The 26,892-nt window shown below is 40.6% G+C and overlaps 3 protein-coding genes and 2 non-coding genes across 6 annotated transcripts in view; 2 read left to right on the forward strand and 3 right to left on the reverse strand.

Moving 5' to 3' along the window:
• The first annotated feature begins 2,771 nt into the window (after positions 1 to 2,771).
• On the forward strand, positions 2,772 to 10,769 carry znf414 (zinc finger protein 414). The gene is made up of 4 exons (XM_088333147.1): positions 2,772 to 2,924; positions 4,729 to 4,836; positions 6,494 to 6,599; positions 8,618 to 10,769. Exons 1-4 carry the CDS (start codon positions 2,873 to 2,875, stop codon positions 8,841 to 8,843), a joined length of 492 nt encoding a protein of 163 aa, XP_088189273.1. The 5' UTR covers positions 2,772 to 2,872; the 3' UTR covers positions 8,844 to 10,769.
• Positions 10,770 to 13,091: 2,322 nt separating this feature from the next.
• On the reverse strand, positions 13,092 to 13,164 carry trnar-ccu (transfer RNA arginine (anticodon CCU)). The gene has a single exon. It is a non-coding gene; the product is annotated as a tRNA-Arg (tRNA).
• A 108-nt stretch (positions 13,165 to 13,272) lies between these two features.
• On the reverse strand, positions 13,273 to 15,209 carry LOC148366751 (retinal cone rhodopsin-sensitive cGMP 3',5'-cyclic phosphodiesterase subunit gamma-like). The gene is made up of 4 exons (XM_088333544.1): positions 15,053 to 15,209; positions 14,236 to 14,350; positions 13,455 to 13,489; positions 13,273 to 13,385 (listed from the first exon to the last, which is right to left on the reverse strand). Exons 2-4 carry the CDS (start codon positions 14,331 to 14,333, stop codon positions 13,309 to 13,311), a joined length of 210 nt encoding a protein of 69 aa, XP_088189670.1. The 5' UTR covers positions 14,334 to 14,350; positions 15,053 to 15,209; the 3' UTR covers positions 13,273 to 13,308.
• A 3,304-nt stretch (positions 15,210 to 18,513) lies between these two features.
• The window catches only part of tpcn2 (two pore segment channel 2), a 44,200-nt gene continuing 35,821 nt past the window's right edge, over positions 18,514 to 26,892 (forward strand). The window contains exons 1-3 of one of the 2 annotated variants that reach the window (XM_088333542.1): positions 18,514 to 18,588; positions 18,650 to 18,803; positions 23,254 to 23,321. In XM_088333542.1, coding sequence (XP_088189668.1) covers positions 18,695 to 18,803; positions 23,254 to 23,321 — 177 coding nt within the window. In that variant the 5' untranslated portion in view covers positions 18,514 to 18,588; positions 18,650 to 18,694. The remainder of the gene's footprint in view (positions 18,589 to 18,649; positions 18,804 to 23,253; positions 23,322 to 26,892) is intronic. The other variant, XM_088333543.1, reaches the window with a different exon arrangement.
• On the reverse strand, positions 26,751 to 26,823 carry trnai-aau (transfer RNA isoleucine (anticodon AAU)). Its single transcript has one exon. It is a non-coding gene; the product is annotated as a tRNA-Ile (tRNA).

Genomic DNA, 26,892 nt, shown 5'->3' on the forward strand with positions numbered 1-26,892 from the left:
CAAAGACAGAAATAGAAGGAAATGCCCCTTTAGGCGGTACCAATATTTGAAACAGAAACGTGAAACTATCTGGTTTAGAAATACACACTTTTAAAGAAGTACCCCAGGCCCACTGATCCATGTTCTGGTCGCCTGAGATGGATTTAAGTCTGGCACGGGTGGCATTGGTTTGAGTTATGCTGTCTATGATTTCTGGTTCTGATATGACAGCTCAGGACAAAGGAACCAGCTACCCTCTTGGTCCTTTGATGGTCAGGTCATTTTGTTCTGTTTTAAGGGTGTACCCAAGTGAAAGAAAGCCGTATCTGAGGCAGAAAATATGGAAATGCAAGGAACAAAGTAACAAACAAGGGGTCACAAACAAATAACATATAAAAAAAAAGAATCAAACCTAACAATGTCCCCAAAAAACAATGACCAAACGAATTGGAAAATGCAAGGTACAAAGTAACAAACAAACAAGGTAGTGATGTGCTCCTTGGTTCAAATCCCCGAAGCTTGGGCCGAGTATTTTAGACAAGTGGTTTACGAACGGTAAGTCATCGTGTGTGTTGAAGACTTAAGCCGTGATGTTTGAAGCCCTGCCAAGTGGGTTTACCGCGTTACCGATTTCAGAAAATGATTTGTTTGGTTCGAGTATAGTTTGAAATAAGAGGAGAGTAACGTTGTGGGTCCCCTTTAATTTGTCCTGAGCCCAAAAACTTTCGAAGAAAACGTTCAACATTGAAAAGGGTACTGTAGATAAAATTTCACATTTTCCCTTGTATTGCCACAAACATGGAAAAACACAGACCAATTCGTGTTAAAACGCTTACATTTTTTTGGTTTTCATCGACTGATTTACACCCCATTATTTAATTGCATGCACCGGGCTTGTTATGGATTAATCTCTCCACAAGATGGCGTAACCGAGGAAATGAAGCCTCTACGTGTGTGTGAGAAACATCTCCCTGCAGGACTTTGCTTCCTGATGGGGCTTCATTTTGACGTCACAAACAAGGGGTCAAAAAAACGAATAACCTGTCCAAACAAAATTAAACCTGAAACTCATGGATATGCAATTCTCTCAGAGCAGTCAATACAAAATCTTTAAATATTTAGGGGCTAGTGTGTTGACGACCGGGCTCAGGTATAGCTTGCTCCAAATACGGTGGGCGCCCTCTGGTGGAATTTAGGTGCCAGGTTCCGAGACACAATTTAAAATGAGAAATATTTGTCCATCAGATGAAAGATTAAAATCAGGTTGCCAAATTGAAAATGTATCTCATTTTGCAACATTTATGTTAAAATCGCTGACCAAATGTTGTAAATCATGTCCAAATATACAAAAATTCTGCCATCTCTACTTTTCCTTCCACCCTATCTGGAGATCTTATTACACATGGACCTATCGTACGAAACAAGAAAGATGAAAGAACAATAAATGTCATGTTATTTATTGCAAAGACATGTATCCACAAAGATAATATATGAAAATATCAACCCATTTTTCAAAATATTGTCAACGAATTTGCAATTTTTTCACAATATAAGCATTCCCGCTCTGCAAAAGACATATATATATATATATATAATACACGTGAGATTCTGAGATAATTAGGTTTTTTTTTCGCTTTACTTTGATTCTATTTTTGTCTCTCTTTTCCTCTGCACATTCCGTTTCCTTAAAAATTGTTAACTTTGTTTTGTTTGTAATGAGGCAACGTTCAATAAATTAAGGCGTTAAAGTGACGTCACACGGAGGACGGCTTCTTATTGGGTAGATCTCTACCTACAATAGTGCTCCATTGGTCCATACCATTATTTTGGCCTTGAGAGGGATGGGCACCACCAGGCTGTACTCGCCAAAGACACAACACAGGATATGGTGCTCCTACAACCCTTGTGGTTAAGGGATCCATATCATTATTTTGGCCTGGAGAGGAATGGGCATCGCCCGGCTATTCTTTCCCAAGACACACCACAGGAAATGGTGCCCCTAAGAGAAGAGCGTAGTCGTTGATAGGTCCATGCCATTATTTAAGCCTGGGGAGGGATAGGTGCCGCCAGGCTCTCCTCACCCAGGACACAACACAAGAAATGCTGCCCCATGTAGATAACGGATCCACACCATTAATTTGGCCTGAAGAGGAATGTGCGCCACCAGGCTGTACTCACCCAAGGAACAACACAGGACATGCTGCTCTTACAACGCTTGTGGTTAAGGGATCCATACCATTATTTTGGCCTAAAGAGGAATGGGTGCCGCCAGGCTGTACTTGCCCAAGATACACCACATGAAATGGTGCCCCTAAGACCTTAGTGGTGAATGGGTTCATACCATAATTTTGGCCTTAAGAGGTATGGGCGCCACTTGGCTGTACTCGCCCAAGACACATCACAGGAAATGGTGTACCTACAACCCTTGTGGTTAAGAGATCCATATCATTATTTTGGCTTGAAGAGGAATGGGTGCCACCAGGATATACTTGCCCAAGACACACCAGAGGAAACAGGGCCACAATAGCCCTAGTGGTTAAGGGGTCCATACCATTATTTTGGCCTTGAGAGGGATGGACGCCACCAGGCTATATTTGCCCAAAACACACTACAGGAAATGGTGCCCCTTCAACCCTAGTAGTTAAAGGAATTAACCAACCAACCATAATCTTACGACTCGCTGACATTTTTTTTCGATATAAGGATAACAGTTTCGATCCGATAAGTGTATTTGCCATTTATCAATAACTTTGATATTTGGATCAATCCGACCACTCTTAGTGACGACACCACCTGCCGGAAATGACGACAAAAAACTGCGCCACCTTTTCCGGTCGCTTATTGTTTTCCTTCGAGACGGAGATACAAACTCTTCGAGTATAATACTATAACAATGTCGTCGAGTACCAGCGTCCGGCCGACGTTTGATGGAAATGGAACTGAAGGTGTTGTTTCTTATTGTTAAAGAAGCTTAGCAATCAGTCATGTTTAGAATTTGTCACTGCTCTCATACAGCAACATATGGAGCAATGTGTTCCCAGGTTTGGGAGAGTTACTTTAAAAACATAATCCGTTACATTTACTAGTTACCTATTGAACAATGTGTACTATATAATTGAACTAATGTAACTTCATTACTTTTTGATAACTCCAATTCCAACTGTGCTAATATGGGCCCGTTACCAGACATGAGTCTCAGTGGTGGATGTCAAATGTTCATCTATCTATCGATCTCTCGATCTATCTAGACATCTATCTCTATCTATCTAGACATCTAACTAGACAACTATCTACCTAGACATCCAACTATGTATCTAGACATCGATCTATAGATATATGGATCAATGTCTAGAGTCTAGACAGATGTATAGATAGATGTCTAGATACATAAACAGATGTCTAGATAGATGTCAAGATGTCTAGATAGATAGTCGTCTAGATAGATCGATGTCTAGATACATAGGGAGATGTCTAGCTAGATAGACATCTATCTACCTAGACGTCTACATAGATAGTAGCCTAGATGGTAAGGCGCCCGCTTTGAGACTGGGAGGTCGGTGGTTCGCGCCCCGGCCGAGTCATTCCTAAGACTTAAAAAGTGGTCGGCGGCGCCCTCTGTTGGCTGCGGCTGCATCGGCTCGCTACAACGGGTCAGGTGCAATCGACATTTCGTTCTGTGTACATTGTTACACAGAATGACAATACAAGGAAATTATTATTATTATTATTATTATTATTATTATTATATATGTCTAGGTAGATAGATGTCTAGGTAGATAGACATCTATCTACCTAGACGTCTACATAGATATATGTCTAGGTAGATAGATGTCTTATCTACCTAGACATCTATATATGTATCTAGACATCGATCTATCTAGACGTCTACCTATCTAGACATCTTGACATCTTTCTAGACATCTATTTATGTATCTAGACATCTATCTATGTATCTAGACATCGATCTATCTAGACGTCTATCTATCTAGACATCTTGACATCTTTCTAGACATCTATTTATGTATCTAGACATCTATCTACCAATACATCTATCTAGACATCTGTCTAGACATTGATCCATCTAGACATCTAACTATCTATTTAGACATCCATCCATCCTTTTCTAGGTCATATCCCTCGAAAGGGGTGACCGACAGCAAGGCAACTAATATCCCCCCTAAATTTCTTTGCACAGCTCTGTTTCCAGAGTTTTTTTGTGTTCAATTAGCGTTTTTTTTCTTCTCCCCTTTTTTCCTTTTGTTTAATTTTTTATTCTTTTGTTTCTTTTTTTTCTCATGTTTTTTTGTTTCTCTTAAACTTATTTTTTTATTTTTGCTTTTTTTCTTCTTTTTTCTCATTTTCCCCTAGCTTCCTTTTTTTGCTTTTTTTTCCTCTTTTTCTTCTCAATTTTTCCTTTTGTTTAATTTTGTATCTTCTTTTGTTTCTTTTTTTTTCAAACGTTTATTTTTTTGTCTTTGCTTTCTTGTTTTTTTTATTTTTGCTTTTGTCTGTTTGTCTTTCTTTTTATTCTCTTTTTATTTCCTTTTTCTTTTTTTCAGACTACTCCAACCAAGACATTAAATATTTTTTGTGTGGGCAGAACAAGTCAAATTATAGTCCTTATTTCAACTAAATGTACCTGTCATTTGATCACGTCCTTATTTCTCTGTAACTGTAACAAGATACAATTACAGTTTTTGGTATTCTCATTTCTGCGTTACTTCCCCGACGTACGTGTTTCTTTTCTAGGAAATAAGACGCCGTGTCCTTTCCACGACTGCAAACGCGTGTACACTGATGTGAGTGCTTTGGCTAGCCACGTTCGAGACCATGCGATACCGGCACAATCCCTTCCCGGTGAGTGATTTTAGGGTTACATTTCAAATCTTCTATAAAAGCTAGTGATGGGCAGAGTGAAGCTTCATGAAGCAATTGAACCTTGGGTGTCATGTGTCGCATAATTGTTCACTCCTCTGAGTTTCGTTCATTTCTTTCCTGACCTCTGCGGCAAAATATCAGTATGGCAGCTGCATTATTCAGGCGTTTGTGGTACCATTGCTGCACCCACCTAAGACACAGCGCCTAGGCATTTTCCACGAAAACTACCAAAACTCTGCTTAAAACACTCAAAACAGTTCAACTAGTTAAGATGCAAACCAATAGGGTGACTGGCTCGCTAGGGTTCTTCTTCCTCCAAACACGATTAGTGGAATTATGACCAAAAAGTTCTCATCTGACCACAAAACTTTCTCCCATGACTCTGTATCATCCAAATGGTCATATGCAAACCTAAGACGGACCTTGACATGTGCTGGTTTAAGAAGGGGAATCTTTGTGTATGATTTCGAACCATGAGGTCTTAGTAACGTTGGAAACGGTGGTTCCAGCTCATTTCAGGTCATTGACCAACTCCTGTCGTGTAGTTCCGGGCTGATTCCTCACTTCACCTTTCTTAGAATCATTTAGAACCCGCAAGTTGATATCATGCACGGGGCTCCACTACGATTGAGATTGACCGCCATGCTTAGCTTCTTCCATTTTCTAATGACTGCTCCAACAGTGGACCTTTTTTCACCAAGCTGCTTGGCAATTGCTCCGTAGCCCTTTCCAGCCTTGTCGAGTTGACAATTTTGTCTCTGCTGTCTTTGTACAGCACTTTGGTCTCTGCCATAATACAAATTAATGTCTTGCTGATTCTATGGGGTGGACAGGTGCCTTTATGCAGCTAACCACCGCAAACAGGTGCATCTGATTCAGAATGATACATGAAGTGCATGTGGACTTCTAATGGGCGGACTAACAGGTCTTTCAGGGTCAGAATACTGGATGACACACAGATACTTGTTTGCAGCTGTATCACACAAATAAATTGTTAAAATAATCATGCATTGTGAATTCTGGATTTTTCTTTTTAGTTTATCTCTCTCACAGTGGACATGCACCTAGGATGAAAATTTCAGACCTCTCATGGGAGATAAAGCAAAATATCAGGGTGTCCAATTACTTATTTTCTTCACTATACATATATATATATATATATATATATATTATATAATATTGTCATTTTATTTTGGTTATTGTTGTTTAGTGGGCCGGGTGAAACAGCCTGGGGGGCCGCATGTGGCCCTTGGGCTGTAGTTTTCCCAGTTCTCCTCTACAAGACCCTCATTTTATGTAAAATACAATTCTTGACCTACAAGTATTTTTTTTTTAAAATAATTTTGTATTTTTTTTGTATTTTTGCATATTATTTTGATCAATCTGTTTTTTTTAAACCACACGGAGGTGCAAAATAATACAATGTTAGGACAAATCTTCAAATCAAACAAGTAATTCAGGTAAAATAATTGTAAAGAATATGAGGACAACCATTTTTCATTTTATTGCAGGAAATCCGGTAGTTGTCATTTTTTTGTTTTTGTGTTTTTTTAATCATCTGCTCCGTTACAGACCGTATTGTAATGGAGAGTATGAGAATTATATTTGGTGTACTTAGTATTTTTCCTCTTTACAGGTAAAGTGTTTAACTGCTCCAGTGTCGGCTGCAGCTGCTCTTTCCCAAATATGCAGAAACTGATGGAACACATGAGACGACATCACAAACCCAACATGTACTTCCTGTAAGTATCTCTCTAAAAGTTTTTAATTTCCTTGCCCCGGGTTCACTCAGGTGCTTGAATTCTTTGACAATGCTTGAATGTTAATGTTGTGTTTTCTAGATCAGGAAAATGTTGGAATTTTGGGTCAAGTGTTTGAAAATGCTTGAAATTGTTGCCGTCGCCATGTTTCTTGTCAGTCTTGACTCTGCAGAGCATGCAATAAAAAGGGATTTTTTTTTTTTTTTTTTAAGTACGTGAAAATTACGTTAAACACGCTGGCTATCAGTCATTATGGCGTTGTCGTGTTAAGTGCCAACAAACCCTTACTGGTCGCACCAAAGAGGACAGCTCTATTTAGAAAACCAACTTTTTTGGCTCAGCCTCAAACAAGCTACCCAAAGCCACAAAGCCGAGATAGCTCACCAATAACGTCCCCTGGTAGTCAGCTGATGAGATGATTCTATGCAAACATGTACTCGTTACACCCAGGACCGTCCATTCTTTTTTCAATGATATAGTATCCATCCATCCATCCATCCATTATCTGAACCGCTTATCCTCAGTAGGGTCGCGGGGTTTCTGGAGCAGTGGACACCCTGAACCGGTTGCCAGGCAGTTGCTGGGCACACAGAGACAGACAACTGACTCACTCATTCACACCTAGTGACAATTTGGACCGGCCAATTAACCTGATGTGCTTGTTTTTGGAATGTGGGAGGAAACCGGAGTGCCCTGAGGAAACCCACACAAGCACGGGGAGAACATGCAAACTCCACACAGGAGGTTCGATCCCATGACCTCAGAACTGTGCCGCACACGCGCTAACCACTGCGCCGCCGTGCTGCCCTGATATAGTATCAATAATAATAATAATGCATTGGTGGGTTGGTTCTCTTAATCACTAGGGTTGTAGGGGCACCATTTCCTGTGGTGTGTCCTGGGGAAGTACAGCCTAGTGGCACCCATCCCTCTCCAGGCCAACATGTTTCCAACCAGAGACCTTTCGCGTGAAAGGCGAAGGTGCTAACCACTGCACCACAGAAATATAATCAAACATTATGCACCAAATTATTTAATGATTATTAATCCCACATGTTTTGAAAGGTATCCCTGAAATACACATATGATGTAAAATAAAATATATTCACAAATCTACCCCCAAAAAATTGTAAATTACGAAACAATTTGGGCTTTTTACACACCAAACACATTTAAAGTCGAACAACAACGCAAATCCCTGAAAATGTAAAACAATATAATAAGAATTAAACATCGGTAGGGTTGCGGGGGTGCTGGAGCCCATCCCAGCTATCTTCGGGCGGTGGGCAGGGGACACCCTTAACCGGTTGCCAGCCAGTCTCAGGGCACAGAGACATAGACATAAAACCACTCGCTCATTCACACTGAGGAACAATTTGGTTAGGCCAATTAACCTGACAATTTTTGGAATGTGGGAGGAATGTGCCTGGAGGAAACCCAAGCAAGCACGGGGAGAACATGCAAACTCCACAAAGGAGGTTCGATCTCATGACCTCAGAATTGTGCCGCACACGCGCTAACCATTGCGCCGCCGTGCTGCCCTTGTTTGTTTCAATCGTGTTTTATTTGTCGACTCGGTCTTAAATTTGATTTTAAAAGACCTTGAAAAAGTCTTAAAGAGTCTTGAATTCAACTTGCCTTAAAGTCGTAGTAACCCTGTTTACGAACGTGTAAACAGAACTTCAGCTTCCCTTCTTGTATTGGGGCGGCAGTAGCTCAGGAGGTAGAGCGCTCGTCTTGGGATCAAGAGATCCCAGTTCGAATCCCGGCTCGTCCATGTTACATGTCGAAGTGTCCTTGGGTAAGACACTGAACCCCTGATACCCCCGATAAGCAGGTTAGCGTCTTACATGGCTGCAATACAAGGCCGCTGTTGGGAAATGTAGAGCACATTGTAAAGCGCTTTGGAAAGTCATTGACTTGAAAAGCGCTATATAAATGCAGATCATTTCATTAAACTGGAGAATTCCATACGTTTTGGATTTTTGCTTTTTTCGTAGGTGTGAAAATTGCCGGACCAAGTTGCGATCGTACCGCGGCCTCCTGACTCACCTCCACACCTGTTCGAAAGTCCCACGGGGGAAATTCAAGGCAACAGAAGCCACAGCTCTCCAACCCGGCGGTTTGACCAACCCAATCTCAAATCAGACGCCCGCTAACCCGAACTTGCCCCAGACGGACATTGCGCCCACGCAACTATTGAACCCTCAGCCCAAGACTTCTTAAATGTGACTTTTGTCCTACTTACCTTCTCAAGTATTTTAGCAACCATAGGGCGCATTGTGCTAAAAGGCGCAGTATTTAATATTACAGAGGGCGACCCTGCATGAAAGGGTGCGGGTGCCCTGTGCTTGCATGAAACGTTTCCCCTCGTGCATACAAGATGCTAATGCTCTGTGTTTTACTCTTCTATTACCATTGTTAGGAATTAATATTAAAAATATATCGTTTAGCAAATTGTTCGAATGAGTTATCTGACTCCATTAACCAAACACAACATGCATTCACCTAACAATGCGCGCTCGTTTCTTGATGGGAAAATATGGACAAGAGACCGGCATCTCCACACGGGGGGAGATTTGATTTCTTAAATAATTTAACTAAGTTAACTCCATCGAATTAGTGTCGCTCGAGTCTCCGTCAAGCCTTCTCTCTCTATCTTCTTGCTTCCTTCTCCCGGCCCAGGTTTTTTTTCTGCAAGCTGGTGTGCCGGCTCCTCCCATGGGCGTGCCAGGAAAGCCCCCTCGCCTCGATGTCTGAAATGGTCAAAACATCCCCGAGCGTTTCTACGTCACCAGGGCCGTCTGCGTCGAGAAGCGCTGATTATCTTATCAGCCCTTCGTCCCAGTTCCCCGCTGTTCCTGTAAACATCATTCTTTACTAGGTTGCATTGACTTCGCCCCACAGCTCAGCCAGTGAACATTTTTTGCATTTAAATGTGATTTGTATTTGATCGTACAAAATCTTTTATAGTCAAATGTATAAAATCCTTCACCATCCATCCATTATCTGCACCGCTTATCCTCAGTAGGGTCGCGGGGGTGCTGGAGCCCATCGTAGCTATCTTCTGGCAGTGGGCGGGGGACACCCTTAACCGGTTGCCAGCCAATCGCAGGGCACACAGAGACAGACAACTCACTCGCTCATTCACACCCAGGGACAATTTGAACCGGCCAATTAACCTGACATGCATGTTTTTGGAATGTAGGAGGAAACCAGAGTGCCCTGAGGAAACCCACACAAGCACAGGGAGAACATGCAAACTCCACACAGGGGGTTCGATCTCATGACCTCAGAACTGTGCCCCACACGCGCTAACTACTGCGCCGCCGTGCTGCCCACCCTTCTATTACAGTAGCAAAACTGAGATTGGTTGTGGTTTACTTAAGTGTTGATTTTCAAAGTAAAATATCCTGAAAAAAAGTATCGAAGTTTGTTTATTCAGCTTCTTCCACTTGCTAACCTTCGATTCGTTAATCTTCAAATCTTTCGCGGCAGCTGAGTTTCCGGTTTCTTCGCCGTAGTGGAAGAAAGCACGGAAAGCATTCAATGGAGGGAAAGTGACCTTTTGAAATTTATTAATATTTGGGGGACAACTCTTTACAGTGTCTGGTGTTGTGGAAGGTGGATGATAACTAGTGTTAAGGAAAGTTGAACCGGAAACTGGAGGCGGGCAAGTCTTGGAGCTGACGGTAGCCTATGGTGTGTGGATATCTGGTGGAAGGTGAGAACCACCAGGAAAAGTATGTGTGTGTCTGTGTGTGGAGTCAAACTTTGGAACAATTTACAAGACGAGATCAAACAATGTCTAACTATTCACATGTTCAAATATAAATACAAAAAAACATTCCTGGTGGAATACAGAGATGAAGGAAATGGGTGATACAAGAGATTGGGAATATTGCGTCTAGAACTATGATTAACTTTGTGATATTTTTGCTATTGTTATATCATAACTGTTATTATTAATATTATCACTATTGTTGTTATATCATTGGTGTATTTAATAGGGACGATGAAGGGGTAGGGAATATAAGCATTTGCTTCTTACTACCCCTTTTCGAACATATTATATAACATTATTTTGTTGTTGAGTTATTGTTTTTGTTCTGTTTTTATTTTAATGTTCGAGTAAAGTTCTCATTCATTCAAGTCGTGGGTCGATGTTGTTGCAGGAGGTCACAAGCTGTTATGCTGAGTGGGGCAGGCGACTCTCATGAGATATCATATCAGTTTTTTGAGGACAGTTTAAAGGCCAAAGTTTCTGGAATTTGGAACGTGTGCCGAATGCAATAAAGAGTGTTCCCTTTTTGCCATTTCTCCTCTCTGCATATATTTTGGGGCGATGCCCAACGACATTCCCTCCAAAACTGGTACCACAATAAATGAAATTGCTAGCTACACTAAGGCATTAGCATCCATGAGTACTTCCTCAAACAATACATTGTGTGTGACATCACGGGTCCACTTCTGCACAAGCGGGAGAGGTGGTGTGGGTAACTATATTGTGATTTTTATTTTTTTTAACGACGGTGGGAATATTCCCTAAGGGATGGTCTCCCCTGTTTAGTTATTTTCGTAGATGAAAATGCAAAAGTGCACGAGGTGCTCGATCGATTGATCCTAATCAATTAAGAATGTTGATTAAAAACAATGTTTAAAATAAATATGGTGGTGTTGGATATGGAGATCATCGAAGTCGCATTTAGCTGGAAATCTTACCCAAAAATGTTGTAAGCCTTGACTTGGCCAAGGCTTGAATCTGTTATCTCCCAGTCTCAGGGGGTGGATGTCCAACCCTGAGACCACCCAGCTGGCCCAAGCAATGTTCATTTTTGCTTAAACTCTCGGTTCATGAAATGATTTAAATGTACTTATCACAGGAACATCGCGATCAGTCTTGAACAAGATACCCAAAGCCGTAAAGCCGAGATAGCTCACCAATAACATCCCCTGGTAGTCAGCTGATGAGATGATTCTATGCAAACATGTACTCGTTACATCCAGTAATGTCCAGTGAACCCAATTATTTACTCCAAAATACACAATAATACCAACAGATAAAAAAATCTGCCTAAAAGCATTTCTGCATCATTGGACATCCCTTGCTGCAATGTGTCTGTTTCTCCACATAGTTACCGTTTACAAATAAATAGACTTGTAAATTTATTTTCAATACAGCAGTTAGCCTGTGACCTTTTGATTGACACCGCTCTCGGCCAATTGCAGGCTTTTTTTTTACAGTCCACTACCCGCATTAGTCTGTAGAGCCCGTATTGTTAAAATGGAGATGGCCTTTGTTAGCTCTGGATATATTTGGCCAGTAGTAACAGATTTAATTTATGATTAACCCATTGGTTAGCCGATGGAGTTTTGAACAGAATGATGTGCAGATATTCATTGTGGAATCAAATCAAACCCCAAAATCAAAGTGCACGACGCTACTCGTGATTCATTTTTACGCGCAAGTGTGCACAATCATTGACTGACTTGGTCCACCCGAAAACATGACAGAGAAACAGAAACAATAGAGCAGTGCGGTTTCCCATCACTTTTTGTAGATGCAATTTATTAACACAGATTTCTTTCTTAGTTGTGAGACTGTTACCAGCGTTTTACATGTTCGCAAGTAATGGGCTAAACTAAACTGTTTTTACTATACTGCCCTTTAGAAGAATTTACTTTCATTTTTTGTGTCTTTTTTTTTTCCCCCCTCATTTTTTTACTTTTTCCTGTATTTTTTCCCTCCATTTTTCTGTTTACACTCATGTTTATTGTTTTGCTCCCCCCCTCTGTCTTTACTTTTTTCTATTTTTTGCTGTCATTTATCCTTTTTACCTCTCCCTCCATATGCCTGTTTTCTTTCATTTTTATTGTCTTCTTTTTTTCCCCCTCATTTTTTTTAACTTTTTCCTCTCCCTCCATTGTTCTGTTATTTTTTTCATTTTTATTGTTCTGTTTTTCCTCCTCTGTCTTTACTATTTTATTTTTCTTGTTCTATTTTTTGCTGTCATTTATCCCTTTTTCCTCTCCCTCCCTGTGTCTGTTTTCTTTCATTTTTATTGTCATATTTTTCACCCTCAGTTCTTATTCCATTCCTTTACTTATTCTAATGTTTTATTCTTTTTCTCTCCCCCCATTTTTCCAGTGTACCCCTGTTACATTTTATTGCATGAATATCTATTTTCCTTTTATTTATTTACTTACTCTTTCATTGTACCATTTACCTTATTTATCCCCCACTGTTGTGTACTCTGACATAATTGCCAGTTATATACTTATCTAAGAAGTATTTGTTCTTTCTTTTTGCATTTATAAATTATATCTTCTATTCAATATACAGCCTATTTAGATTTTTTTTATTTCCCTGTTCATCTTCAGATTCTATTCTATATTGACTATTCCATCCATTCCAGTTTTCAATTTGAAGACAATTGTTTTTCCTATATCAATTCCTGTCTTCTCTAAAGGTACCACCCCAGATGGGACTCGAACCCACAATCTCTGGCTTAGGAGGCCAGTGCCTTATCCATTAGGCCACTGGGGCTGATGAAAGCCATGGAGAGTATATCTTCATTGTTGACTCATAGTAGCCGGGAAAGCAGCAGGGCTAAACTGTAAAACGGCCTCAAAACAGACACAACGAATGCTAATATGAACTACAAGAACTGCGCTTTATTAATCACACATTTTAGACGATTCCAAATTGGGCCAAGTCGCTCAGCTCCATGTCCTTCAGAGCCTCCCAGGGGCAAATGACTTCTGCATCTACAAGAAAACAAAAGAAATCAAGGATTTTTCCAACAGTGATGGATCTCACTACCTTCGGAGACTTACCTCCCATACTGTCTATCTCTGGAATGTCATCAAATCTGAAAAAAAAACCATTCAGAAGTCAAGTCATGTTTATTTGTATAGCCCTTAATCACAAAGAGTCTCAAAAGGCTGCACAGACCACAGATTATTGCAAACCACAGACTATTATCACACCATCCCCTGATCTAAAACCTACATGAGGGCAAATAATACACTTATTATCAACATAAAATATAGGTTATTCATATGCTATAGAATAGAAGTGTGTTTTAAGTTTAGATTTAAACATTTCCACTGAGGTTGCGGATCGAATCTCAGGGGGAAGAGCATTCCACAGCACCAGGGCCCGAATGGAGAATGCTCTCCAACCTCCAGATTTCTTCTTGGCTCTTGGGATCACTAGTAGACCAGCGTTTTCAGAGTGAAGGCTCCGGACCGGAACATAGGGGGAAATTAAATCTGAAAGGTATGAGGGAGCAAGTCCATGCATGATTTTGTATACGACCAAGAGAACCTTAAAATGACATCTTAAGTTAACAGGGAGCCAATGCAGGTTAGCTAAAATCAGGGTTATGTGATCAAACTTTCTCGTCTTAGTTAAAAGCCTGGCTGCAGCATTCTGTACTAGCTGGAGGCTCTTGATTTTTGACTTCGAGGGGCCGGAGAGTAGGGCATTACAGTAATCAAACAAACGCATTAATTCTAATCACCGCATCCGACAGACAGCAAAGGGCGAATTTTATCAATGTTGCGAATATGGAAGAAAGCTGTTCTAGTAAATGCACTATGCCAGTCGACGTACTCTTTCTGTCCAGATTTGGGAGGCTTGCTCTTGAACAGTCTTCTGTTCTCCTTCTCGTTTAACTTGGGAGGGTTGGCAGCGGCACCTTCGTGTTCCATTACTGCTGCATTCAAGTCTACCACACGGAAATAGAACAATAAAAACATCAGTTGTGTTTATTCGGAAGATCACTTCAGCATATTACAGTAATCCCTCGTTTTTCACAGGGGTCTCGTTCCAAAAATTCCCCCATTTGTCAAAATCCACAAAATCACAACCTTTATTTGTTTATTATTTCATTTATTACTCAAGAACAAACCCAATTTACATGATCAAATATTTGTTTACCAAATAAAAGCACTGTACTTTATAATCATTATTTAATAATCCCGCCGTTTTGTACAAAAACATAAAAATAAATTGAATAAAACCGTCATAAGACCACACAATGGCAGTTGCCATTTTGCTATTGTATTTCTGTGAGAATTTTAGTCCACAACATTTCCGACATGGCGACCCTAAATAAAAAAAGGCAAGGTGATTATGAGGGCCACCGAAATCCAAAACGACTGCGTCTGCCGAATTCACCAAGAGACTGTGGCTGTTTTCAGAGAATATAATTTTAAGAGGCACTGCCAGACAAAACATGCTACAAAAAGCGAACTGGGAACGAACACTGTGGAAAGGTGAAGCAACTGGTAGCTGTTTTAGCGCTTTCTGAAAAGTTCAGACACCCCTGGTCCTTGCTCTTTCAACATAAATCTGTGATCGGATTTAAACACCATTGAAGGTTCAGCACAATTCTAAAACTAGCGTGTGTTAGCATCATTTATCCAACCTGTATGTTAGCTTGGGGTGATCCTAAATCCAGAGGAAGATGCAGTCTTGAAGATCCAAAGCAAAACAAGAGAGATGTTTCGCTTTCTTTTGGTCCTCTGTTCTGTGCGTCAGTGCTTCTTATATAGGTCTCACTCACAAAGCTATTAATACAGATGAGAATATTATCAGGAGGGATTATCTTGACAGTCTGGGGACAGGGTGTACTCGAATTGCAACATGTGGTTTATGTTTTTATCTATGCTGTTGTTGTACTTCTCATTTTTAAGAACGTAGCTTGGATCGGTGATCAATACAGGAAACGGAATCAGGCAGGATACGGGTAGCCGGGACAGGAGAACGGAGTTTGGATCCAGATCGAGACAGGAAACAGAATCGGGCAGGATACGGTTAGCCGGGACAGGGGAACAAAGCTTGGATCGGGGATCGATACAGTAAACAGGTCAGGATCAAAACATGAGCCAGAGTCAAAAGTGCTTGCCTTGCATGCGCTGAGGTTCGCTGACAGACTGACCAGGAGTAAACGAGAATGACGTGCTTAAATAGGAGAATGACTAATTAGGGAACGAGTGGCAGCTGGGGTTGAACAAGTGAGCGCAGGTGAGGGCAATTGGCAAAACATGGCAGTATCAGTATGACTAATCACTGAGGTTTAGGTGTATTCAACCTGAAATTACATTGATTATTGAACATCTCTACCGGAGTAATGGCCATGAAAATAGATTTTCTTTTTGCGATTGTTGAAAGAAAATAAATGGATAACTTGGCTCTCCTTATGCCCTATTTTGTGCCTTTGCCTTGTTTTTCTAAAAAAAAAAACATTCTGCTCCATTTTTGGATTGATGAGAGCAAAATATGAACAAAACCATCCCTATTTTAACAAAACCTATCCCAAAAGTCCAAGAAAATGAACATGGTTTATATTTGTAAACACACTACCAGGCAGTTGCAAATACCCTTTATTATTATGCATGTGTTTAAGCATTTAATTAGATTACACAAGGTGACCTTATTTGTGCTTGTATTACTCATACTACACACTGTACATACAAGTTATATAACTACTTAGCTGTATTTACAGATTATAGGTTTGTTAAGACTTTTATCAGACGTTGGATTGGATATTTATACTCAGGATACAGGATACACACTGGATTACTTTCAATGACTTTTGGATGACTCCAATACCAAATATGCTAATAAAAGACAAAAGGAACTAAATATGAATAAAATGATGACTCACAACACGTAGTAAGCTTTCTCTCCTGGCTTTGATCTCTTTGATCTCCAGCAAAACGAACATAAAATGCGACAGAAACAAAATGACAATCAATCCAAACAGCTTCCCAACATCATTTTTGCAGTTCCATGTGTTCCGTTACTCCCCAAGCCTGCACAAAATGTAGTCATTTTGTTCATATTTACTTTCTTTTGTCTTTTATGAGCATATTTGGTATTGGAGTCATCCAAAAGTAATTGAAAGTAATCCAGTTAAAGTAACCCTACCCAACCCTGTTTATACTAATAGTCGGTCCTGGCAATATACTGTACTTACACAGTGGAATATAAGTAGATTTTTTAATCAAAAAAGTGACATAAATTCTAAAAGCCAAAACATCGTTTCAGAATTTATTCATCACGAACACCAGAAACCAAGGAATAAGCGAGCTAAGCGGCTGCTTAGGGCCCTGCAACCACTAGGGGCCCCCGAGAGTGGTTCACTTTTTCGGTCCCCTTATTCGTGTGTCTACTCAAAAATACTTCTCCAGAAATACAACAGAAATAATACACAATAACTACAAAACTAATTATCGATTATAGTGCTTAAAAACAAGGACTTCATATATTATTTTGCTTTCATTCTGAAAATAAAAAAAAGTATAGAATTACGATAAGAAATGCTAGTACAGTAATACTTTAGTACAAAAGTGTCACGGTTGCCATGGCGCCCAATTGGCCCCGCCCGTGTGGCGCCATATGCAGCTCGTTGACAGATCGGCTTTCCATCTATTTAAGCTCAGCGCTCTCACTCTTCCTTTGTCAGCTCGTCAACGAACCTCTGCCCCGCAAGACGTGGGTTCAGACGCAGTTCTGTTTCCTGTTGGTATTTCCAGTCTGGTATTGTTACCGTTTATTTTTGTCCTGTTTAATATCGATTTCCAGTTTCCTTCCTGTCTATTTTTGTCCTGTTTATTATTCTCTCCAGTTTTCCTTCCCGTCTAGTTTGTCCTGTTTAATTTTGATATCCTGTTTCATTATCAACCCCTTTGGTATCGATCTCGTCGGTCTCCGGGGTCCTATCATTCCACGCCAGACTGCTGCCTAACGTGTATGACTCCCCATTTCCCGTAAAATAAAAGCTTGTGTGAGAAACGTCAAGCGTTTGGGTCCTGATCCTGTTCCGGTTCATGACACAAAATACTACTACATAATTATTTACTGCAAAAATACTACAAAAACACAACTACAGTAATTTTACAAAATTACTAAAGAAATATGACAAAATTACTACGATGGAAATACTACAAAAATCTACAAAAATACTACTAAAATACTGCTTTGGAAATACATCAATTATACTTCTACTGAAAAACTAAAAAAATACCAATAGATAATACTATAATATAAAAAAAACTACTAGAGAAATATTACTACAAAAATACCACTAAAAGAGGTTTACAATAGAAATACTGCAAATTACACCGATAGCGATACTACAAGAAAATCTCGGATGGAAATATCACAAAAAATACTACAAAAATTATACTACAGTAACACTGTACTACAAACATACTACAGAAATACAAATTAAATCTGAAAGATATGAGGGAGCAAGTCCATGCATGATTTGGTATACTACCAACAGAACCTTAAAATCACATCTTAAGCTAACAGGGAGCCAATGCAGGTTAGCTAAAATCGGGGTCGTGTGATCAAACTTAGTTAAAAGCTTGAAGGCTCTTGATTTTGGACTTTCGGGGGACCGGAGAGTAGGGCATTTCAGTAATCGAGACGGGAGGTAACAAACGCGTGAATTCTAATCCCGCTTCCGCCTGGGGCAGCATGGGGCGAATTTTAGCAATATTGCGAAGATGCTAAAAAGTTGTTCTAGTAATATTCTTAACGTGTGTTCAAAAAATAAAAAGGAAATCCTTTTAAAAATGCTATCATTTTCAGAGGTGCTTGGGTTGAATTTGACAGTACTTGGAAAAAACCCCAAAACAAGCTGGTTCCACCCATGCTGCGTCTTATACACAGTTTCTTTAATTGCACAATTAAAATAAATAAATAAAAGTCTGTCATGCAAATTAAGTGTGACCAGAAATTAGAAAATTAGAATGTATGGATAACCCCACGACTCACGTTATTTTAGTGTTGGTTAGAACGGGAAGACAGTGTCCATTTTAAAACAATATCGATCCGTATCACGTACTCACTGGGTATCGATAATATAGATATTTGTATCGGTCCACGCACTGTAGTAACTTCCTCATGCCACAACAGAGTCCAAGCAACTCGAGTGTTCCCTAAAATTGGGTAAGTAGTGGACTCCAAACAGTTTCTTTCACACCAAATGTCAAAATATTTATTTTCATAGTCGAGAAACTCGAAAGTGGAAAAGTACAACGCGCGGCTTTTTCGAATGGAATCAAAACATTTGCTGTCCGAAAGCGCCGATGCTACTCTAAGAGACTACGGGTGCCGCGCAGGGAGAGGAAACCCCCCGGACCCAACTTTATGGTCACAAACAGGTGACTATTATCTCTTTAAACATGCTTTTTAATGTTTTTTTTTTTCAACTTCAAACAAACTACAGGTGAAAACGTTGCTGTCCTTGGGTAATATCTTCCATTTTCAATTCCCGTCTTTATTTTTTGTTTTTGGTGACTTTGGTTTTCTTATAGTATAGTCCAGGATTGGGAACCTTTTTGACCCAAAGAGCCATAATAGCAAATTATATAGGATTTTTCGGGTTATTTTGGGAGGCAGCCATACCATATATTTTAAAACAACATTCAGCAAGGGAAAACTAAAAACCTCAGCATTAGGAAAATGAAGAAACCTTGAGAAGGGACCGCACATGAGTAAATCCCCCTTACAGGAGGACCAGGCTGCAATGGAAGTTGCATTAACAAACAGTGCATTTCAAAATAAGTACTTTTTTAAAATATATCCATCCATCCATTATCTGCACTGCTTATCCTCAGTAGTGTCGCGGGAGTGCTGGAGCCCATCTTAGCTATCTTCGGGCAGTGGGCAGGGGACACCCTGAACTGGTTGCCAGCCAGTTGCAGGGCATACAGGGACAGACAATTCACTCATTCACACCTAGGGACAATTTGGACTGTCCGAACTACCTGACATACATATTTATGGAATGTCGGAGGAAACCGGAGAGCCCAGAGGAAACCCACGCAAGCACGGAGTGAACATGCAAACTCCACACAGGAGGTTCGATCTCATGACCTCAGAACTGTGCCCCACACGCGCTAACCGCTGCGCCGCCGTGCTGCCCAGATGACCAATTATGTTTGTTTAAATTGAGGAAAGTGACATTTTTTTTATTTCTAGAACTGATTCAGATTGCACATTGCCTCTTGAAAAAAAATTCACATTTCAAATATCATTTATAAAAACTTTTTTTTCCCATTACGCGTAGTACTGTCTATGTGATACTGCTCGCACTTCGCAATGGAATGAATATATGAGTCGGTTTCTGCCAGAATGATCCCACTTTTTAGCGTGCATCCTGTATGAGCAGTAGTGACTCGTCGTTTGTACTTTTTACTTCTGTACAGGAAAATTGATGTCACTCTTCTGTGTTTTGAATTCGTTCTTTTTGTTTCAGTGAAGTTTTGGTGAGCATGGCTACCCCAAAGTTGAGCGTTATAAGCTTAAATGTTGTCTCAGGGACTACTGTGTCAAAGTACCATTTGCATTCTTTTTGTTTTATGTGATTACTTTGCACTTTGCGATATACAGTCCCTTGCAAAAGTATTGCCCCCTTGTCCCAAGAACTTTTCCACATATTACAGTCCAAATGCTAGCCCGGACCCCCAAAAAACCTGAAAACAGAAGTTTATTCGAGCGCTTTTAGGAAAGTCTTCCACGGGGAACACAAAGCAGCTTGACAGAGGATGCAATAATCTTTTCAGCCAGAAGATGGCGTCAGCAATTAGAATATTTCCAAATTACCGTTACTACAGTTAAGGTTTGATGGTGATCGTTTGTCCACAGCATTTTTCAGATCTTTCAACACAGAGAGGGTCGAGAACCTTTGGCTCTTTCATGCGGACTTTGAGAGGGATGATAGTTCACCGAAATGATGAAATACAAGGAACACAGAATACAAAGTACATCTGTTGTATTTAAAAAAAAACATTTAGGAAGCTAGCTAGCTACATAATTTGACATGAGTATTTAGAAAACAATATCATGGTAGAGAAGCCAAAGTGGAAATTGTGCAAAAAACTTAACGCAAAAATCAGTTTTTGTAAATGCTGTCCAGCAGCAGCGCAAATACTCCACCATATTTAGACCAGGGGTACTTTTTCATCCTGGTGGGGTGGTGTCTGTGTTGTCCATAGACTCGGGTCCTCTACCAGAGGCCTGGAGGGTTTTGTACAGCTGTTCCTTGGGCTGCTCTTCTGGACTGAGGCTTCAGGTGTTGTTCCTAGGACTCGTTGCAGTCACTGTTCCAGTTTAGGGGTTACTGCCCCGAGTGTCCGCTACCACAGCTGGCCCTGATCTCCCGCATCTTTTCCAGACGCTCTTTCAACCCTTGGTACTTGGCCAGTTTCTCATGTTCCTTTATCCTGATGTTTGAATCAGCTGGAATCGCCACATCTATTATCACCATCCTATTCTGCTCTTTGTCCACCACCACTATGTTCAGTTAGTTAGCCAGCAGCTGCTTGTCAGTCTGCAAGCTGAAGTCCCACAGGATGGCCCAGTTGTTCTTAGTGACCTTTTGGGCTATAGCCCACTGAGATTTGGGTGCTTCTGTGCCCTACTGGTTGCAGATGTTCTTGTATACTATTTCAGCTAATTGGTTGCGCCTCAACATGTACGCTGATCCAATTAGCATCTTACACACACTGCCACAAAGTGTCAAGTCATGTTTATTTGTATAGCCCTTAATCACAGGGAGTCTCAAAGGGCTGCACAGACTATTGCAAACTACAGACTACTATTACTCCTTCCCCTGATCTAAAACCTACACGAGGGCAAGGAAAAACTAAAAAACCTCAACATGAGGAAAATGAAGAAATCTTGAGAAGGGACTGCACTGCCAGGATGACCAGGCTGCAACAGATGTTGCAATAACAAATAATAAACAGATATTGTCAAAGTGAAATGTAGGTCATTCATAAGCTATAGAATAGAAGTGTGTTTTAAGCTTAGATTTAAACAGTTCCACTGAGGTTGCAGATCAAGTCTCAGGGGGAAGAGCATTCCACAGCACCGGGGCCCGAATGTATAACGCTCTCGAACCTGCGGAACACTTCTTGGCTCTTGGGATCACTAGTAGACCAGCATTTTCAGAGTGAAGGCTCCAGATTGGAACATAGGGGGTAATTAAATCTGAAAAATATGAGGGAGCAAGTCCATGCATGATTTTGTATAATACCAACAGAACCTTAAAATCAAATCTTAAGCTAACAGGGAGCCAATGCAGGTTAGCTAATATCGGGATCATGTGATTAAACTCTCTTGTCTTAGTTAAAAGCCTCGCTTCAGCATTTCTTACCAGCTGCAGGCTCTTGATTTTGGACTTCGGGCAACCGGAGAGTAGTGCATTACAGTAATCGAGTGCTGGACTGTTTGAGGGGCATCTTTGCATAGTATGCATCTTGGGTCTCATCTATTCTGATAAATCCTGGTGCCAGCCTCTTTTATTTATGGCCTGTTCTTGTGCTGTCATGATCAGAGTTTTTGTTCTGTATGTCAGTCTTGCATGTTCCAGCCACTGGTAAGGTTTCTTGATGTCCGCCACCTCCTCTATCTGATGGTGGTACATTCCATGTAGGGGCTTGTCCTTCCAGGATGTCTGGTCTTCTTCCTCCAGACTTTTATTGGGGTTCTGCTGCCTGATATTTACATTATATGTATGTCACTTTTTGTTCTTCTAATTTCAAGTTGGTGATTGTTAAATGGATGAGATCTTGCCCCAAGTGGAGGAGTTCAAGTATCTTGGGGTCTTGTTCACGAGTGAGGGTAGGATGGAACGGGAAATCGACAGACGGGTCGCTGCAGTGTCTGCCGTCATGCGGACCCTGTACCGGTCCATCGTGGTGAAGAGGGAGCTGAGCCGAAAGGCAAAGCTCTCGATCTACCGGTCGATCTACGTTGCTACCCTCACCTATGGTCATTAACTTTGGGTTATGACCGAAAGAACACGATCCTGGATACAAGTGGCCGAAATGAGTTTCCTCCGCAGGGTGTCTGGGTTTTCCCGTAGAGATAAGGTGAGAAGCTCAGTCATCCGGGAGGGACTCTGTGTAGAGCCACTGCTCCTCCGCATTAAGAGGAGTCAGTTGAGGTGGCTCGGGCATCTGATAAGGATGCCTCCTGGACGCGTCCCTCGGGAGGTGTTCCGGGCATGTCCCACCGGCAGGAGGCCCCGGGGGCGACCCAGACACGCTGGAGAGACTATGTCTCTCGGCTGGCTTGGGAATGCCTCGGGATCCCGTCGGATGAGCTGGAGGATGTGGCTGGGGATTGGGACGTCTGAGCTTCCCTTTTAAGGCTGCTGCCCCCGACCCCGGATAAGCGGAAGATAATGGATGGATGGATTGTTAAATGGATTGTTAACAGTCACCAAGACTGGTATTGACTACCATGGTATCGATACCGTTTAAAATACCTGGTTTTGGCACTGATACCTAGCATTCCCTAATTATGTTTACAGGTATAATATTTTGTTTGGGTGGGCCAGCTTAAAAAGCCACAACTTTGTTTTTACTTAATAGAGGCTGCATGCGAAAAGTTTTCTTATTTGATTAGGAATTAAAGTAGTCAGACCTGTTCCTCGGACAACATTTCTATTTATCTTTCTAAGTAAGTCGTCTCTACATTCAGTTAGTCAGCAAGTTGCAGAGCAGACGAGTTACTTTAGAAGAGCCATTTTGCCATGCCATTACTTTTGGAATATGTTGGTATTTCTCTCTGAGTCAAAGATGGTCTTGCTTGTCTCACCAGTCTCTCTTCCAATAGATGAAGAGCTCTACATCCAACAAGCTGTTGTTCTCATAGAAGACGCCATTCAGGTATATGTACACTTGTATGTGAGCACTTTTACTCAACAAGACAAACCCTAGTTCCTACGATCCGTTGGATTTTAAACCTGGAAAACTATGCTATTATTCACTGTTTTGTCTGTTACAAAGCAATCTTTGGTTGCATTATTTAACCTTGTAACTTTTATTAACATCAAGCAACGATTTATTTGTACTGCTAAGTTCGTATTTTTTTGGGCTGCAACCATTTTAATAGTCGACTGAGTCAACTACTATTGAAACAATAAGTCAAAAAATTCGAGTAATCATTATTTATTTCTTAAATTTAGCATGAAGTGGGTCGAATTATGCGGCAAATGATAATAAGCACAAAGAAAGTGGATACAATTAAAAATAGATCTTTTATTGAACATGCTCCGGATTTGTACAAGTGTAATTAAAAATACTATCTCTTAACAATTAGGCGCTGTGCTCGGTCGGTAGAAACATCAGTTCATAAATCGACTTCTCTCTATATTTTATGATTTTTAAATCATAAATTAGAGTAAAGTAGACATTTTTGTATCTTTTTAAACCAAGAAGAGGCACATTAGCAAAAGTTGAACAGAAGCTAAAACAAATATGATGTCTATTGTGTGAATTACATTCAGTGGTCAACCGCAATGTCTGTAACAAAAGCACTTAAAGATTCTTAACAGTTTTCACAATTGACGCTTGTCATTTTTAACGTTATAACAACTGACATTTGTCCTTCTGACTGCTTGCGTTTAATTTCAAATACACCCAAAAATTTCAAAATCACCAAAAAAGGGATAACTGGTTGAAGCCAAAAGTTTTGTAGAAGACCTGTCTCTTAAATAACTTTGGATGCTTCTTTAGTCAGGTTTTCGCCCACGTCACAGCACAAAAACTGCATTAATCCATATCACCAACAACCTCCTCACCTCAGTGGACTCCGATTACTTTCCATTCTCATCCTCTTCGACCAGAGTGCCTTTCGATAGTATTTCTCACCCCATTCTCCTCTGCGGACTCTCTTCAATTGGCATCATCCACACCCCCCTCCAAAGGTCTCATTCCCACCTCACAGATCCAATCAATTCGTACAACTCGAGTCCTTCTTCTCTGACCCTTTTCCAGTAAACCCAGGTGTGCCCCAGGGCTCTGTCTTGGGCACCCTCCTCTGGATAACCTACCTCCTCCTCTAAGGCTATGTCTTCTGTAAATTCAACATTTCTTTCCACTGCTTCACCGATGACACTCAACTCGACCTGTCCTGCAGACCAAACTCCACACTCCCAACAACCTCCCTAACCTCCTGCCTATCTGAAATAAAATCATGGTTCACCTTCAATTTTTTAAGTCAAACAGAAATAAAACTCTGTTTTATCTGCACCTATTCCACACTCTCTAAAGTTGACACCTTCTTTTTCACCTTCAACAGTTCCTTAGAGCTTTCCTCCTCTCAGGTCAGTATATTCTGCATTTACTCTCATACAGACAACATCACCACGTTTGCTTACTTTCACCTTCAAACCATCGACTGTCTTCCGACCTCCCTAACGATTGGCATCCTTGTCCCTAGCCTTGTCACTTCCCGCCTGGACTACTGTAATTCTATCCTCTACGACTTACCTTTTAAATTCCCTCCATAAACTTCAGCTGCCCGCTTATTACCAAAACCACCTCTCGCCCCCACATAACCCCTGTCCTTTAAAAGCATCCACTGGCTCCCGATCAACCAAAGAGTCACACCTCCAAGGCCATCCTTGGCCTTGGCCCCCCACCCTCAGATCTTCCTCCTCGCTCCATCTTACAAAACCCGCTGCCTGTTTAAGCTCCATGGGGAGCAGTGCTTTCAGCCACTCTGCTCCCCAGCTTTGGAACTCCCTACCACCTACTTTCGGAATTCTGCCACCATGTCTTATTTTCCAATCCAGACTCAAAACCCACCTATTCAGACTTGCCTGTCCATTATAAACTACCTCACATACCCCTCCTTTTTTAAACTGTACTTTGTTTTTATGTTTTTGTATTTATTCCTCGTTATTAAATCAGTAGTTTCTTTTGTAAATTTTCAAATGATCACATGGTCATGGTCATGATATACGTTTCACATTTTAAAGTTTTTTTTTCCTTTTTTATCATTCTAGTCCTTATCCAACATGTTTCTAGCTGAGAGCTACTTTGGGTTACTCATTAGTGCAAAGGGCTCACAGTTTGATACGCATTTCTAAAATAACAAGTTATTAACTATTACCAGGTTGATACTATGTTATTACCAGGTTCATTATTGAAACTAAGGTTAAATCGACTCCGTGCATTGTGTTCTGCATTATGCTAAACAGTTGCCCCGTCCGTCTCTGAGTTGTACACATTCGATAAACACATGGAAAAACCTACATCATGTATGCACAATTCTTTTTTATATTTAAGTTTCTTCAAAAACCAACATGGCAAAAAAAACGCTCTGGACCGTCAAAAGAACCAGCAGCCTGGCCAAAAAGGCAGAGAAAGATGCTTTCTTTTACACACAAAGTTGGACTTCTCGACTCACTATACTTGCTCTGGAGCCACTTTCGGTGTTTGGCGCTCCATAGTTTTTTCCCTGGCACTTTTTCCAAAATGTTTGATAATGGAAAAATGGATGGTTTCTCTGGAACAAAAAATGACAGATTATTAATGTTTTCGAATGAATATAGAAAGATAGACCGTATGTCTTTCCTTACCTTTTAGGCAGGGGTGTCCAACTCATTTTACTTGGGGGCCCCAGGAGCTAAGTTTTGGGTATCTCCGGGCCAAATTGGGTTTAAACGCGAAACACTCTGATTATAAATACTTGCTACACAAATTGAGGCCTAAAAAACAATTAATTTGAAAGTATAAATGAAATTAAGTGAAAAAGTATTAATGACTAGATGCTGCTGTATTGTGTATTGCAACCTAAAATGAGTGCAAGGAAGAATGCAAACTATGTCGACTCAAAATGCACAATTTTACCTTCATTTCTCTTGCCCAGCCTTTTTGAGGTTTTTGGGTACTCGAAGCAGCAAGATGGCCCACAATTAGCACATGATGTGTAAAAAAAAATCAAATTCAAATTTCTGAACCAACAAGTATATGTGTATATTTTTTTTCTACCGCTAAATATACCACTGTCCTTTTCAACTTTCATATTAAGGTGGCGGTTTCAAACTATCACAGATTTGAGACCCATGCTTTAACGCTTGTATAAGGCTTTCAATTTTTTACATATTTTAATTTTTATTTTGGTCCAATATGGATTTTTGGGGGTTGCTAACCTGAAAGTAAATGCAGTTTTCCATAACGTCCACGGGATGGTGACAAAGTATCATGTAAAATGGTTGGTTGGGTCCCTTAACCACACAAATGGAAAGGGGCACCATCTCCTGTGGCAAGTACAGCCTGGTGGCGCCCATCCCTCTCCAGGCCAACATATGTTTCCACCAGGTTTCGAACCAGGGACCTTTTGCATATTAGGCAAATGTGCTAACCAATGCACTACAGAAACAACTGGATTATTTCCAAAATTATATTTTGACAGTGCAGACGTTATCTATTAAACCTGTTTTTTGTAATC

Source organism: Urocampus carinirostris, chromosome 4, assembly GCF_059441175.1.
Source record: "Urocampus carinirostris isolate Australia breed hairy pipefish chromosome 4, RoL_Ucar_1.0, whole genome shotgun sequence".
Classification (NCBI taxonomy): domain Eukaryota; kingdom Metazoa; phylum Chordata; class Actinopteri; order Syngnathiformes; family Syngnathidae; genus Urocampus; species Urocampus carinirostris.